The sequence below is a fragment of the Sporothrix brasiliensis genome, assembly GCF_000820605.1.
Source record: "Sporothrix brasiliensis 5110 chromosome Unknown Cont20, whole genome shotgun sequence".
Taxonomy (NCBI): domain Eukaryota; kingdom Fungi; phylum Ascomycota; class Sordariomycetes; order Ophiostomatales; family Ophiostomataceae; genus Sporothrix; species Sporothrix brasiliensis.
In genome coordinates, this window is record NW_024467139.1 from 2,575,400 (window position 1) to 2,587,602 (window position 12,203).

A 12,203-nucleotide genomic window follows, 5' to 3' on the forward strand; every position below is an offset into this window, starting at 1 on the left:
ATTCTATTTTTGTGTTTTCAAAGGAAACGACCACCACCCTGACATACCCGTTGACGCCGAACAAATAACAAAAGAGCAAAATAACTATAAATTAGTAGATACATATGTAGTACATTGTTCACGGAGGAACCCTGCCCGCCTCGTCCTGGCCTTATACATCCTCAAATTCAAAGCCTTCCTCGTCCTCGTCGCTGTCTTCGGCCTCCGCTTTGACCACCACCTTGGCCGGTTCTGCAGCGGGTTCGGTCGCCCCGTCCTCCAACTTCATCTTCTTAGGCGAGCTTGTTGGGCTTGGCGGGTCGGACATGGCCTCTCGCTTCAGGCTGCTCTGCGAGTGTGCTTGGCGCAGAGGCGATGGCGCCTTGGGCAGTGTGCTGGTGCCGTTGCCCACACCAAACGGCGTTGACCGGGGTGGCGATGCCGCGTTTCGTGGCGGCGGCGGCGCCAGCCCTCCGCCCGGGCTGGCGGGGGTGGCCGCGCCCGAGTTGTTGCCCGTCTGCACCACGTCCTCGAACATGGCCTCGTCATCTTCGTCGTCGTCGTCGTCGTCTTCGTCGTCCTCCCCGTCGTCGTCGTTGCCGTTTTGGTTTTTTTGCGCCTCCTCGGCCGCCTGCCGCTTGAGCCGCGAAAAGTAGTCGTCAATGTCGGCCTCGGCCGTGGCGTCCGTCTTGGCCTTGGCTGTCGGGTGCTTGACGTCGTCGTCCAGCGCCTGGACGCCTGCCACCTGGTCCGTTTTGAACGCCTCGCCCGTGATTGTGCTGCTGGACATCCAGCTCGGCAGCGCGTTCTGCTGGGCCACGCGCTCGCGCTGCGCGCGTTCCTCGGCTTTTTCTTCCTCCGTCGGCCCATTGCCGGCCTGGATCGACACGGACAGCGTGCTCGGGCCCGTGTTGGCCATGCCCTTGACGGCTGTCGGCCGGTTCATGGCGTCCACGCCAATGCTCGTGTGCGTCTGGTGCATGGCGTCGCGCATCACGGCCCGCCGGCTGTTGAAGGCCGCCTCGAAATCGTTGTCGGGGATGACGACGCTGTCAATCTTGGGCAGCAGGTCCGTGATAAACTTGAACTGGTTGTTCATGCGCGTGCTCCGCTCGTGGCCACCCGACTTTCCGCCGTCGCCATGGCGCAGGACGGTGCCGCAGCGGTGGCACAGGAAGCCGGCCGGGCCGACGCTGTCGAGCACCTCCATCTGGGTCCACTCGGCCTTGCAGTGGTCGCAAAAGTACTCCTTTTTCTCGCTGGGGGGCACGACGGGGCCCTGGAGGTCCTTGTCGATCTTGTAGACGCGCCACTTGATGGCGTCAATCGTCTGCCGGTAGTCGATGTAGTAGTAGGTACGGTTGTTGGGCCGCTGCTGCCCTTCGCGAAGCTCGGATCGAGAGTGTCTTTTCGACAAGAAGGACAGGAAACGAAGGGAACGAGGGTTAGCAAAGATACAAGGCTAAACGGAAACCAGGCAGGTGGTGCGGTCCGTACGATGCGAGCAAACGATCTTCCTTGAGCTTCTGGCACATCTTGTGGAGATCTTTAATGTTCATGCTGATGAGATAGGCCAAGTCATCGTCGCGTAGTCTGTAAGTCAAGCCAGGCGAGAAGAAACAGGGACATGATGTCAGCACTGCGTTTAAAACCATGCCCTCAACTAGGTCCAACATACGCCGAGTGAATTACAAGCGCATCGATAATGAGAATGTGCTTGGTCTCGTAGAACGCCCGCACGACGGAGCGCACCAAAGTCTTTGCGAGATCCATGGCGAAGACGATGGACGTGAGGACGTGAGGACGTTCGGGTGGATGGACGAAGGGGACGAAGGAGGAAGTTTGAACAGGTCGGATGTGAGATGAAGGTCACGAGGCGAAGAGAGGAGGGCGGGGAGAGAGGAGGAAGCGGCGGATGCGCTACCGAGACACAGCTATCACACTGGTCATGATTCAAAGGCGGACTCGCGCGATGTATTTCGATCGGGGTGTGCGCAGGGGCGGCAGGTGGATGAGAACGTAGGAATGTCGAAAAGGTCGAAAGGTCCAAAGAAGAGGCTGAGGGCGACTTTTCGACAGCTCTGTTTTCGAGGCGCCGCGATCGCCCAAAGACTATCGCTCAATCGAGAATCGAGGGGAGAGACACACTCTCGAGTAAGCGACGCGCGGGACGTTGTGATGGCGGGCGTGGCCTGCGTCGATGGTGTCGCGTGGTCGTCGTGGAGAGGATGGCAAAAGGGAAGAAGCAAAATTGATGTTCGAAGCTGTCCCATAGGCAGCTGGTAGCTTATGGCAGCCGCGTGAGGCTACGGGCCCACAAGGGCGGCGGCTTTGTCTTCCCTGTGGCTCTAGGCGGGTACGTGGCGCTAGTGCGGCAGAGCGGGGAAAGGTATCATCGACTTGACTTTATGCTTCACACTGGACAACGTCTTGAACGGATCAGCTACGAGGACAGTTTATTTTGAAGAAATTCACATACATGATCGACAGTATGAGCACCTAGTGTGGTACAATAAGCTGCTTCCCCGACAATATATGATCCATGGCAGGCTTTGTCAAATACAATCCAAGACCGAAAGACGAGAAAAATGATAAGAAATGATGGACGAAAAGGCAAGTACATATGCAGAAATACAGCTCAAATGACCTCGTACACTACACTAGATATCGGGCAGTCTTCTGTTGGCCATAATGGCCCTTCTAGCACCGTCTTACAACTCGCCCATCTGCGGTGAAGGCCGGTGGGTTGTGCCACCGGCGCCCGCCATAAACGGCGACCGGTCAGCATCGAGCACGGCGTGCACGTCCAGCTCGGCCGGAGGCAGCCCATCGTCTAGGAACGCCAGCGCCTCGACGGCCTTGCCGCCGCACGCGCGCTCCAGAGCCAAAAAGGCAAAGTGGCCGCCAACGACGGGGCGGGCGCGGAACATGAGACCGCCCGGATAGCCGCCGTTGCCCTCGGTCTCGTAGAGGTCGGTGAAGGGCTCGGTCGTATCGGTCTTGTTGACCCAGTGCGCGACACTGGTCAGGATCTCCGCGCGGGTGGACTTGCTGGTGATGGCAGCGGCAAAGAACTCCCAGTCGCTCTTGGTGTAGAGGTGGCGGCTGTCAAGGGGCAGGCCGAAGCGCTGCAGGACGTTGTGATACCAGTCGCTCTGCATCTTGTAGATCTTGTCCGGGATAAAGACGGACGAGTCAGACTCGGCGTCGGCCAGAGGCGTCTGGCCCGTCGTGTCAAAGACGGCGGCCGCCTCCGCCTTGGCGTCCGACGGAATGTGGAAGCAGAGGAGCGAGTCCGCGTACAGGTTGTAGAGTGTCGTCCACGAGCCGTACCAGTCGTACGCGAGCTTGGCATGCGTGCCGTCGCGCGAGATGCCAAACTCCTGCCACTTGGCCATGTACTCCTCCGCGATGTCGCGGTAGTGCGCGGCGTCCTTCTTCTCACCCAGCACGGCAGCAATCTCGCTCATGGCGCGGATGCCGATGATGCCCTTGAGTGCCAGGTTCGTCTGGTAGGCCAGCCAGCCCGCAAAGTCGTCCGTCGACAGCTGCCAGCGCGGGATCAGCGACTCACGCACCAGGTACCCGGTCCACTGCTTCCAGAGCTTGTACGACCGGGCGACCCACTCCTTGGCCTCTCTTGCGCCTGTCGTCGTCGCCGAGGCCGACGTCGAGGTCGAGACACCGCCCCACGGCTGGTCGATGCCGTGCACGTCCATGTAGCGCATCTGCTCGTCGGTCAGGTGGAGCCGGGTCGCAGCCGTGACCTCGTTCCCGATGGAGGCCTCGGGTGTGTTGAATGCCGGTGTGGTGTCGTACCTGAACGCGTTGACGAGCGCCAGGCCCATGATGAGCATGTTGCCACACTCCTCGACGGGCATATACTCGTCGTTGCCGTCGCCGTGGCCGGTCTGGTTGGGGAAGTGGTAGCCGAGATCGTGCATGCTGTAGTCGTTGGGGTACTGGCCGCTCAACTGGTGCTCCAGGAGCGGCTCCAGCAGGTACGCCAGCCAGCGTGGGTTGGTGTACAGGAAGAAGGGGAACGCGGGGAAAATCACGTCGACGGTCTGGCAGTTGCCGTTGGACGAGATTTCCTTGAGGAACAGCAGCGGGTTGTCGGGCGTGCCGGAAAACTCGGTGGCGCCGAGCACCTGGCGCGCCGACAGCGACGCAATCTCCTCGTACTCCTGGGACCCGGACGCAAAGGCATCCTTGGACAGCTGCTCCGAGTACGTGCGCGCCAGCTTCGTGGCCGCAGCAAAGTCGTCGTAATGGTACTGGATCAGGTCGTCGGTTTCGGGGATGTAGCTGGCCCAGAGCGGGCGCATGAAGGTGAGGCCACGGGCCGACGCATACTGGACCACCGGATCCTGGATCAGCGCAAACGTAAAGAGCGCGCTTTCGTCCGACACGTTGCCCTTGTCGGTCTTGCTCTTGCCGCCCAGGTGGAACGACTTGGAAAACGCAAAGATGGGCTCCCGCTCCATGATGCGGCGAAAGGGGCCGTCGTTGGCGTTGCCCAGCGCGCCCGTGCGTGCAAACTTGGTGCGGATCTGTGCGGACACGCCGCTCTCGTGCTTGACGGACTCGGGCGCCGAGAAGTACAGCGTGCCCCACTCGGCGCGGTCGGCAAACTCGGTGAACAGCTCCTGCTCGACGCGGGACACGGTCCACGTCTTGATGGGATTGCTGCTCCTGCGGGCGTCACCAAAGAAGCCCTTGTCGGCCTTGGCCTTGTGCTTGGCCTCTTTGATGCCCCACTGGATCTGGTTGTCGCGGTTGCCGCTGACCCACTCGCCGTTGACGTCGAGGTAGATGTCGATGTCGAAGCTGCCCTCGACAACCACGTTGAGATAGGCTGCCGGGATGGACTGGCGGAAGGTCGACGTGGGCGTAATGGGCGACAGAAACGAGAGAGTGACCTTGAGCTTGTCCTCAGCAGGGCCCGGCACAAGGTACGTCAGGTTGGTGGTCGAGGCGTCAAACGTGGCGCCGAGGTACTCGGGGAAATTGACCGTGAAGCGCTTGTCCGACCGAGAAAGCGAGTCGTGGGGCCGGCCCAGCAGCGGGTAGACGTTGTGGGTGTCGGGAACGGAGGCCAAGACGGAGAAGCCTACGCTGTTGCCGGTCCAGAAGATGGGCCATTTCTCCCACGGATTCTCGCGCGCACCCGTCAGCCAGAAGCTGAGGTACGGGTTGCGCACGAGGAGCGGGAGCACCGGAGGCGTCAGCGTCGAGCCGGCGACGACGGCGACGTGGGCCAGCACCGCGAGAAGAGAGCCGAAATGCATGGCGATGCTGCCGAATGGTGTTGATAGCAGAGTGGGCGGACCACCGTGGGCCGGTGGAGAACACGAGTGATGAGGAGAGAGTCGACAGTCGAGCGAGAATGGATCAAGACGGGCTCGGTTGCAAAGGAAATCAAGGAGACGATAGAATGACGCTCAAGAAGAGTTGAAAATAAAAACGATGAAAGCCGCAGAGCTCAACGAGAAAACGAAACGCTATCCAGCAGCACGCCGATTCCAAGGGCACAGGGGACACGAAAGGAAAAGGAAAGAAAAAAGGAAATGCAAGTGAGAAATACAGAGGCACCAAGAGGAGAGAAAAGGACCAAAACAGGACAAAGGAACACAATCAGGGAAGAAGCATGGCTGGTCTGACGGTCATCGGAAATAAAGACGAGATCGAATGGCGAGACAGGAGAAAGAGAGGAAGAAGGACCAGGACGGATGCCATGCAATGGCGGCAAGAGCTGTTTCCAAGCTTACCCCACACTTTCCGGGCGTCAGGTGCGCATGGCCAAGGGGGGTTACGGGTCGCGGATGACGGCAGGTGCAACCCACTCGTGGCTTGTCTGGGCAGCACCTTCCATACCCCGCAGGCCACACAATTCACAGATGGGGAAGGTGCGCACTTGCATGACGGCGGCCACGGCGTCGCTTCCGCACAGTGGTCCTCCATACGGAGAACAACGAAACTATTTGGTCTTCAATTTTTATGAGTTACAAGTTACAGAACATCTTCCCCCCCCCGTCCACCGACCGGAGCATACGGGGCGGCCCAAAGGCCTGTTGGTTCTGTCTTAGTGTCCGAAATGTCAAACAACATGCATCGTTCATTCGTCTCTTTGGTATGTCTATGTACTTTAAATGGACGTCGATCAACGCAAGCCAATATCCCTTCCGTCGTCTAGACTGTAGGCTCATGACATGGACAGGCTATGTCCTCAATTTCTGTGCTGTTCGTCGGCTTTGCCTGCGGCCATCCCACCCCCTGCGGTTACCACACATCGTAAGGCTCGACCTCATGCTTCTCGCCGTCGTCGCGGATGTGCTGCAGCTTGACATCCCGCTTCATGGCCTTGCGCATATCGTATGCGTCCTCGCTCTCTTTGGTGGGATCCGTCGAGTGGTCGCCGTAGTAATCCTTGACCACGCGGAACACGCTGTAGCCCATATTCTTGTAAAAGGCAATCGCCTTGTCGTTGGTGACGCGCACAAACAGGTCCACAAACCAGGCATCGTTGGCGTCGGCCGCTGCCTCGAGCTGCTCGCTCAGTAGCCGCCCGATGCCCAGCCGCCGTGCCTCCGGTGCAATCGTAATGGCCGTGATGTGTGCGTGCCAGGGCAGGTAGTGTTCTGAGAATTTGTATTCATCGGGCGAGGACTCGAGCTTCCCCATGACTGCGGCCTGGTCAATATACATGTATGCACGCGGCGCGTATTTCTTCTCGTGAAAGGTTCGACGTACTGTAGCCGATGATGTTGCCGTCGGCGTCCTCGGCCACCTGGAACAGTGCTGGCCACTTAGCATAGTACTGCAGGTAAAAGGACAGCTCGTAGGTCTCCGTGTAGCGGTCGAGATTGCACTTGGCGAGCTTGTTAAGGTCACCTGGCTGGAATCGCCGGAAGTTGGCCATCCTGTCTGTCGCTCGCGGTGCCTATGCGGCTGTCGACACGAGGATGGCAAGGCCGTCGTCTTGGTTTGCGGTCCTATTGCTTCCGCCAGCCCAGGCCAATTACTGCCTATGGCCCGCAGCTACGATCGATAGACGTGAGACTGTACGGGCAAGGGATACCATTCGCTCGTATCAGGTGTGCGGGACCGGCGAGCCTGTGTCGTGTCTGCCCGTCGTCCGTATTCGTGATGCCTTTGACATTATGCATGGGTCAATTTTCACGATTTCTACTGAATTATGCATTTAATTTTGCTCTAAAAATAAAGCCCATAATTCTTCCCACCATTACCAACCAATCGTGGAAAGAGCACCCCCGACGCCGCTGTCTGCACTAAATCGGGACGAGCCAGGCCCTGAAGGCAACAGCCAAGCCCCTGAATGACCCGTAACAGAAGGCGTCTGTTTACGCATAGACGTCCGTTAGAAATCCGTAATCCCCCTCCCCCAAAATTCAGGGACCGATGCGACGCGTTGAGACAGCAGAGACAACACCAGAAATTATTACATGCAGCAGCCCAAGAGGAAAAACGCCCGAAAACAGAATAGCCAGAGTAAGACACACAACTACTGTACGAAATACGCTGACAGCTTGTTTGTCTGCGCATCGTGCTTGCCAACTTTGGAGATTTCGTCAGCAGAGCCCCTCTGCAGCGCGGCATCGCACAAAGGGGAAACCACGACCGACTTCGTGTTCTTGCTCGTTGTTGCCCAACGAGCCACGGCTGCGGATTACAGATTACGGATTACGGCAGGAGCGATAAACACGACAGCCACGCAAACACCCCCTCCTCCAACAACATCATATCGCCGCCCCCTACCCTATATCGCGACCTGACTATACCGTGCTATTGCCCGCGCATCCACTCTTTCTGCGCTGCCGTCTACCACTTGTCGCATCAGCAACGAACGCGGCCTCGAACAACAAACGCCGTTCCCATCAACAAGACATCGACGACCGCGTCTGCGAACGGACCCGGGCCATCGCACCACATCACACCACAACCCACGAACATACGTCAACGAAGAGCGATAGCGCACAGGCATTCTGTACGTCACACGATCTGCACCACAACCATGTCGGTGCCGACTACGCCGCAACACTCGCGCCAGTCCACCAGGGACTTCTCGCCGCAGCTGGAGCGGCGCCAGTCCAAGTCCAGCTACAACGAGCCCTCCACGCCCACACACCACCTGCACCCGTCCTTTAGCCATGGCGACGGCCTCGACGTGTTTAGCAGCGGGGGCATGGGCGGCATGAGCGGCGGCATGGGCGGCCTCGGCAACCTGGCAGACGAGCTGGGTGATGCCTTTTCGGACGGCGAGGACGAGGAGGGCGAGTACTACGACGACGAGCTGGACGAAAGCCAAGTACGGGCCCTCGATGGTATACCGCCCGAAATCAGTCTGTCACCGACCGAGCAGAGTGCCGCAGAAGCAGCAAAAGAAGGAGATGCCAACGCAGCAGCGACAGCAGCGACAGCAGCGGCGGCGGCAGCGGCAACAGCAGACGGTCAGGCACAGCGGGACAGCGGTGTCGACGTGGTTTCGGCGTCGAGTCCACGCACCAGCGGTGCCGATGGACCACGAGCACGCAACGCAAGTCTCAGCTTGCCCTCGACACATGGAGGTACTGCCCAGGGCGGTGGCAGCCGGCGCGGCCACAAGCGCGTAGGCAGTGTGTACGATGGGTCGGAGTACGGGTCTGACTCGGACCTGGAGTCTCCAGGGATACCGACAAGCCTCGTGGCAAAGATGGATGCCGTCGAGTCTCTGGCGCGGCGAGGGACCGAAGACAACGGCGGACCGACCGACGGCGTTTGCAAGCGGTTGGTCGACGAGCTCCGCGATCTTGGGTCACAGTCTGGTGTGGAGGGCGGCGCGTCGAGGTAAGAATGCCCGTTGCCCACATTGCAAGGCCGTACAAGCCCCATATACTGACAACTGTCTGTTTCCAGGCTAATCACTGCACACTCGGCGCTGACGACACATCTGACGCACCAGACCCGGCAGCTGCATGCTCTTGCCTTCCCGTTGTTCTCGCCACTCGCCGGGCCCATGCCGGCGCCACTGGTGGGCATTGCAGTCACACGGAATGGAGGCGACAGCGAAGATGAAGACGAAGCCGAGGACGATTTGTTGCCGATGCTGGCATCCCTCGTCGACCAGATGCCGCGTCCCAGCACCGCCGCATGCCAGTCCCTCGGTACCCTGCACGGCCTGACCAACGACCTTGTCTCGACACTCAACTACTTGTCTGACACGCTGCACATGGCACGCCAGACGACCAACACGGCCACACGCCGCCTACGTAGTGCAAAGGAGCTCGTGGCTGAGCTGCGGCGCGATGAGGAACTGCGCGAGGAAGGAGAGCGGTGGCTGGCACGTGGCAACTGGAACGAACGGTTGAAGCAGAGAGAGTGTGCGCACGTGTGCGGCGACGTTGTTGGCGGCTTTGAGGAGGTCTGCAACGGCTGGCGGGCGCGGCTTTTGGCTCAGGCCGAAGCAGCACAGGCGTCTGCATGAACAGGGGGACGGATAGACCACAGACACGCGGCATCACTCATACAGGCGACATCCCTTTCCTTTGTTTATCTTTTCTCCTTTAAGGTTTCCATTTCATCTGCCTTTGACCGATGCACTTTTATTCCCCCTCTCCCATTCCCTTTTGTTTCCTACTGATTTATTTACAATGTTTCTTATACAACAAAGGGTTGATAAACCAAGGACTTTACAAGTACGGGCGCAAGACACACTCAGATCTATTCAGAACAAAACCCCCTCCTTATGCGATGGCCCCCCTTTGCGGTTTATAGACGTACTGCAGAGTGCAGAGATACAGGTAGCTCTTGATATATTTTTGCGAATGCAAGGGAATAGATCCCCCCTTATTACATGTTTATTTTACTAACTGTCAGACGAACTGGACGACATCCCGTGCACTGCATCATATAACAAGTTCGTGCGTAATTCAACGCGGCCGCAACTATGCGGTATGGGAAAAGGTCAACGTGCCAGCCCAGTCGACTGGACAGCAAACTTCCACGGCCATGTCGAGGCCGATGGTGCCGTGTCCATCGAGGCTGCCCACCACGACGGCATTGCCAATAGCTCACATATCGCATCCGACCATGGCCGCACCCACTCAGGTGTGCGTCTGCCGAAGCTCACTCCGTCTCAAGAACCGGGCAAGAGCTCTGTGTTGGTGTATCCGTTCTTCATCGTCAGCACTGCCGCTCTGCCTGCGCTCGCGGTGTACGTCTCGCCCTCGGAGAAGTCCATTCCCACGCGCCCCTGGCTAATGCGGGTAACAAGTCGTCGGGCTGGTCGACCGCTGTCGTTGCCGGTGTAATCTTACGTTGCGACCAGCATCCTTTGGTCGTTGCCATTGGTGCATGGGAGGCACAGACTTGCACCATGGCCGTCACCAAATTGGTGGTTGACGTAGGGGGTCTGAAAGCCAGTACGTTGGGTCCACCGGCGAGCGTGCAGGTCTGAGTGAGATGTGAGGTGTACGGCGGCAACTTCGGAGTAACGTAAGCGGCGCAGAGTTGGTGGCCTGGCTATCGCTGGACTCGTAATTCTCTCCAATGCACTCGGTATTTCCACTTCACCCTTCGATGCCTGTCCCCTGGTTTGACGGCTTGGCGGAATCGCCCTTTCCTGAACGTACATTCTCCCTGGTCCTTCCTGTTTGCAAGTCGTCCGTAAATACTCCCGCACTCAGTGTGTTGTACAAGTAACTGTGTATTTCCGTCATAGGATATCGTATATCGTGCCTTCTTGGTGGGGACTTTCCTCGTTGGACAAAAGAAGGCAACAAAAAGCCCAGTAATCCGCCACAAAGCTGCGTCGTAAGCTCCTCCCTCGTAGCCGCTCCGTCGCTCCTTCTGCCTTTGAAAAAGTGTGGACTTTCATGCCCCCCCTTCCTTTGTACTGAGCAACATCAGCCGGTCGCCGGTAGGACTTTCCGTCTACCAGCCTCTAACCTCGCTTGGCTCGTTTTCGCTGGTAGGACCGCAGGAACAGGAGACGGAAGTCCCCTTCATGAGCCAGAACATGGTCCCACAGAAACCCAAAAGGAAAAGGAGGGAACACTGGGAATGCACAGGGGCTGTTCTTTCCAATTGCGCTTCTTGTGTTAAGTATTTGTTGCCGTTTTTAGCACACAGCGAAGTTCCCAAGGCCCGCTAACAAGCAGCGCTAGACAAGCGTCCAACGTGCTGCCTATCCAACTAAAAGTTACTTCTTACAAAACCCACAACAGCACTTCTCCACGAGTGGGCAACAGGGGCATGGCGTTCCCCGTCTGGCTGGAGCTGGCGCTGGCTGGCGCCTTTTACCCTTTTCAGCTACTAACGGCTGGCACCATTAGCTCTAACGTCCAACTCTCGCAGCGGTCGCTTTCGTGGTTAACGGGCCGCCTTCCAGTGGACAGTGAGCAGGACGAAGCGCCGCAAGCTATAATGTCCTTGAGTAGCTTTAGAGGGTTTGTTATTGTGTGGTGCACGCGTCGTAACTTACTCCTGTTATATTCAACAAACCCGAACAATATTAGCCAATATTGTGTGACATAACATTGGCGTCCACAAAGGTTGACCCGGTCGTTCCTTCCCCCGCCTAATACACGGCGAGACCAGGTTTGCATGTTTGTTGGCTGTCTGGCCAAGCCCGCGTGGGCAGGTGCTATGGTCAGGATTTCATCGCACACCTGCCCCGGGGCGGGCGCCGCCAAAGTGAGGTGTGGTGCATGGTTCGATGTTCCAGTTAGTGCCTTCCTCTTGAACTACAGCGCCGCCCGCCTTACGCTCCTGCCGCCAATCGTATCCCAGCCCTTTCCTCTTTTTGGCCAGGCCTTCCCTCTTTTGGTGTCCCTGCTCCATCCAACCACCACCACCGACCCCCTTTTCACCTCAGCGACTTGCATCCTTTCCATCGGTTCCGTGTGTCTCGTCTCCTTACGACTGCATCTTTTCTTTTCACCTCCCGACACACAATCGCGTCGTCGCATACCCGTTCCCGTCGCTCGTTTCGTGTTTTCGATTGGGTGCTCGACCGTACGCCCTTCTCTACGGACTTTTACGGAGTACGTCGTAACACGTCGCAACGCATTTACCCTCGCTTCTCAGCTATCCAACGTCAGCCTCCAGCCTCTCGCCCAAATAGAATTACCTGGGCATCATTCCCGACTCTGATCCTGCGCACGCCTGCCTGCGTTTGCGTTTGCGTCTGCGTCTGCGTCTGCGTCTTCGATGTCATTGCCATC

The 12,203-nt window shown here is 58.2% G+C and overlaps 5 protein-coding genes across 5 annotated transcripts; 2 read left to right on the forward strand and 3 right to left on the reverse strand.

The window, feature by feature from the left end:
- Positions 1–151: 151 nt before the first annotated feature.
- SPBR_07102 (transcription initiation factor TFIIE subunit alpha) lies at positions 152–1,752 on the reverse strand (the record flags this gene model as incomplete). Its single annotated transcript, XM_040765356.1, has 3 exons — positions 152–1,385; positions 1,477–1,572; positions 1,658–1,752. 3 exons carry the CDS (start codon positions 1,750–1,752, stop codon positions 152–154), a joined length of 1,425 nt encoding a protein of 474 aa, XP_040616691.1.
- Positions 1,753–2,690: 938 nt separating this feature from the next.
- SPBR_06638 (uncharacterized protein) lies at positions 2,691–5,270 on the reverse strand (the record flags this gene model as incomplete). The annotated part of the gene is made up of 1 exon (XM_040764894.1): positions 2,691–5,270. The coding sequence occupies one exon, from the start codon at positions 5,268–5,270 to the stop codon at positions 2,691–2,693; it is 2,580 nt and encodes an 859-aa protein (XP_040616692.1).
- Positions 5,271–6,261: 991 nt separating this feature from the next.
- Positions 6,262–6,901, reverse strand: SPBR_07859 (peptide alpha-N-acetyltransferase; the record flags this gene model as incomplete). Its single annotated transcript, XM_040766113.1, has 2 exons — positions 6,262–6,731; positions 6,874–6,901. 2 exons carry the CDS (start codon positions 6,899–6,901, stop codon positions 6,262–6,264), a joined length of 498 nt encoding a protein of 165 aa, XP_040616693.1.
- Positions 6,902–8,014: 1,113 nt separating this feature from the next.
- SPBR_07216 (uncharacterized protein) lies at positions 8,015–9,463 on the forward strand (the record flags this gene model as incomplete). The annotated part of the gene is made up of 2 exons (XM_040765470.1): positions 8,015–8,826; positions 8,896–9,463. The coding sequence occupies 2 exons, from the start codon at positions 8,015–8,017 to the stop codon at positions 9,461–9,463; spliced, it is 1,380 nt and encodes a 459-aa protein (XP_040616694.1).
- Positions 9,464–9,925: 462 nt separating this feature from the next.
- On the forward strand, positions 9,926–10,289 carry SPBR_07998 (uncharacterized protein; the record flags this gene model as incomplete). Its single annotated transcript, XM_040766249.1, has 2 exons — positions 9,926–9,930; positions 9,956–10,289. The coding sequence occupies 2 exons, from the start codon at positions 9,926–9,928 to the stop codon at positions 10,287–10,289; spliced, it is 339 nt and encodes a 112-aa protein (XP_040616695.1).
- Between the last annotated feature and the right edge of the window lie 1,914 nt (positions 10,290–12,203).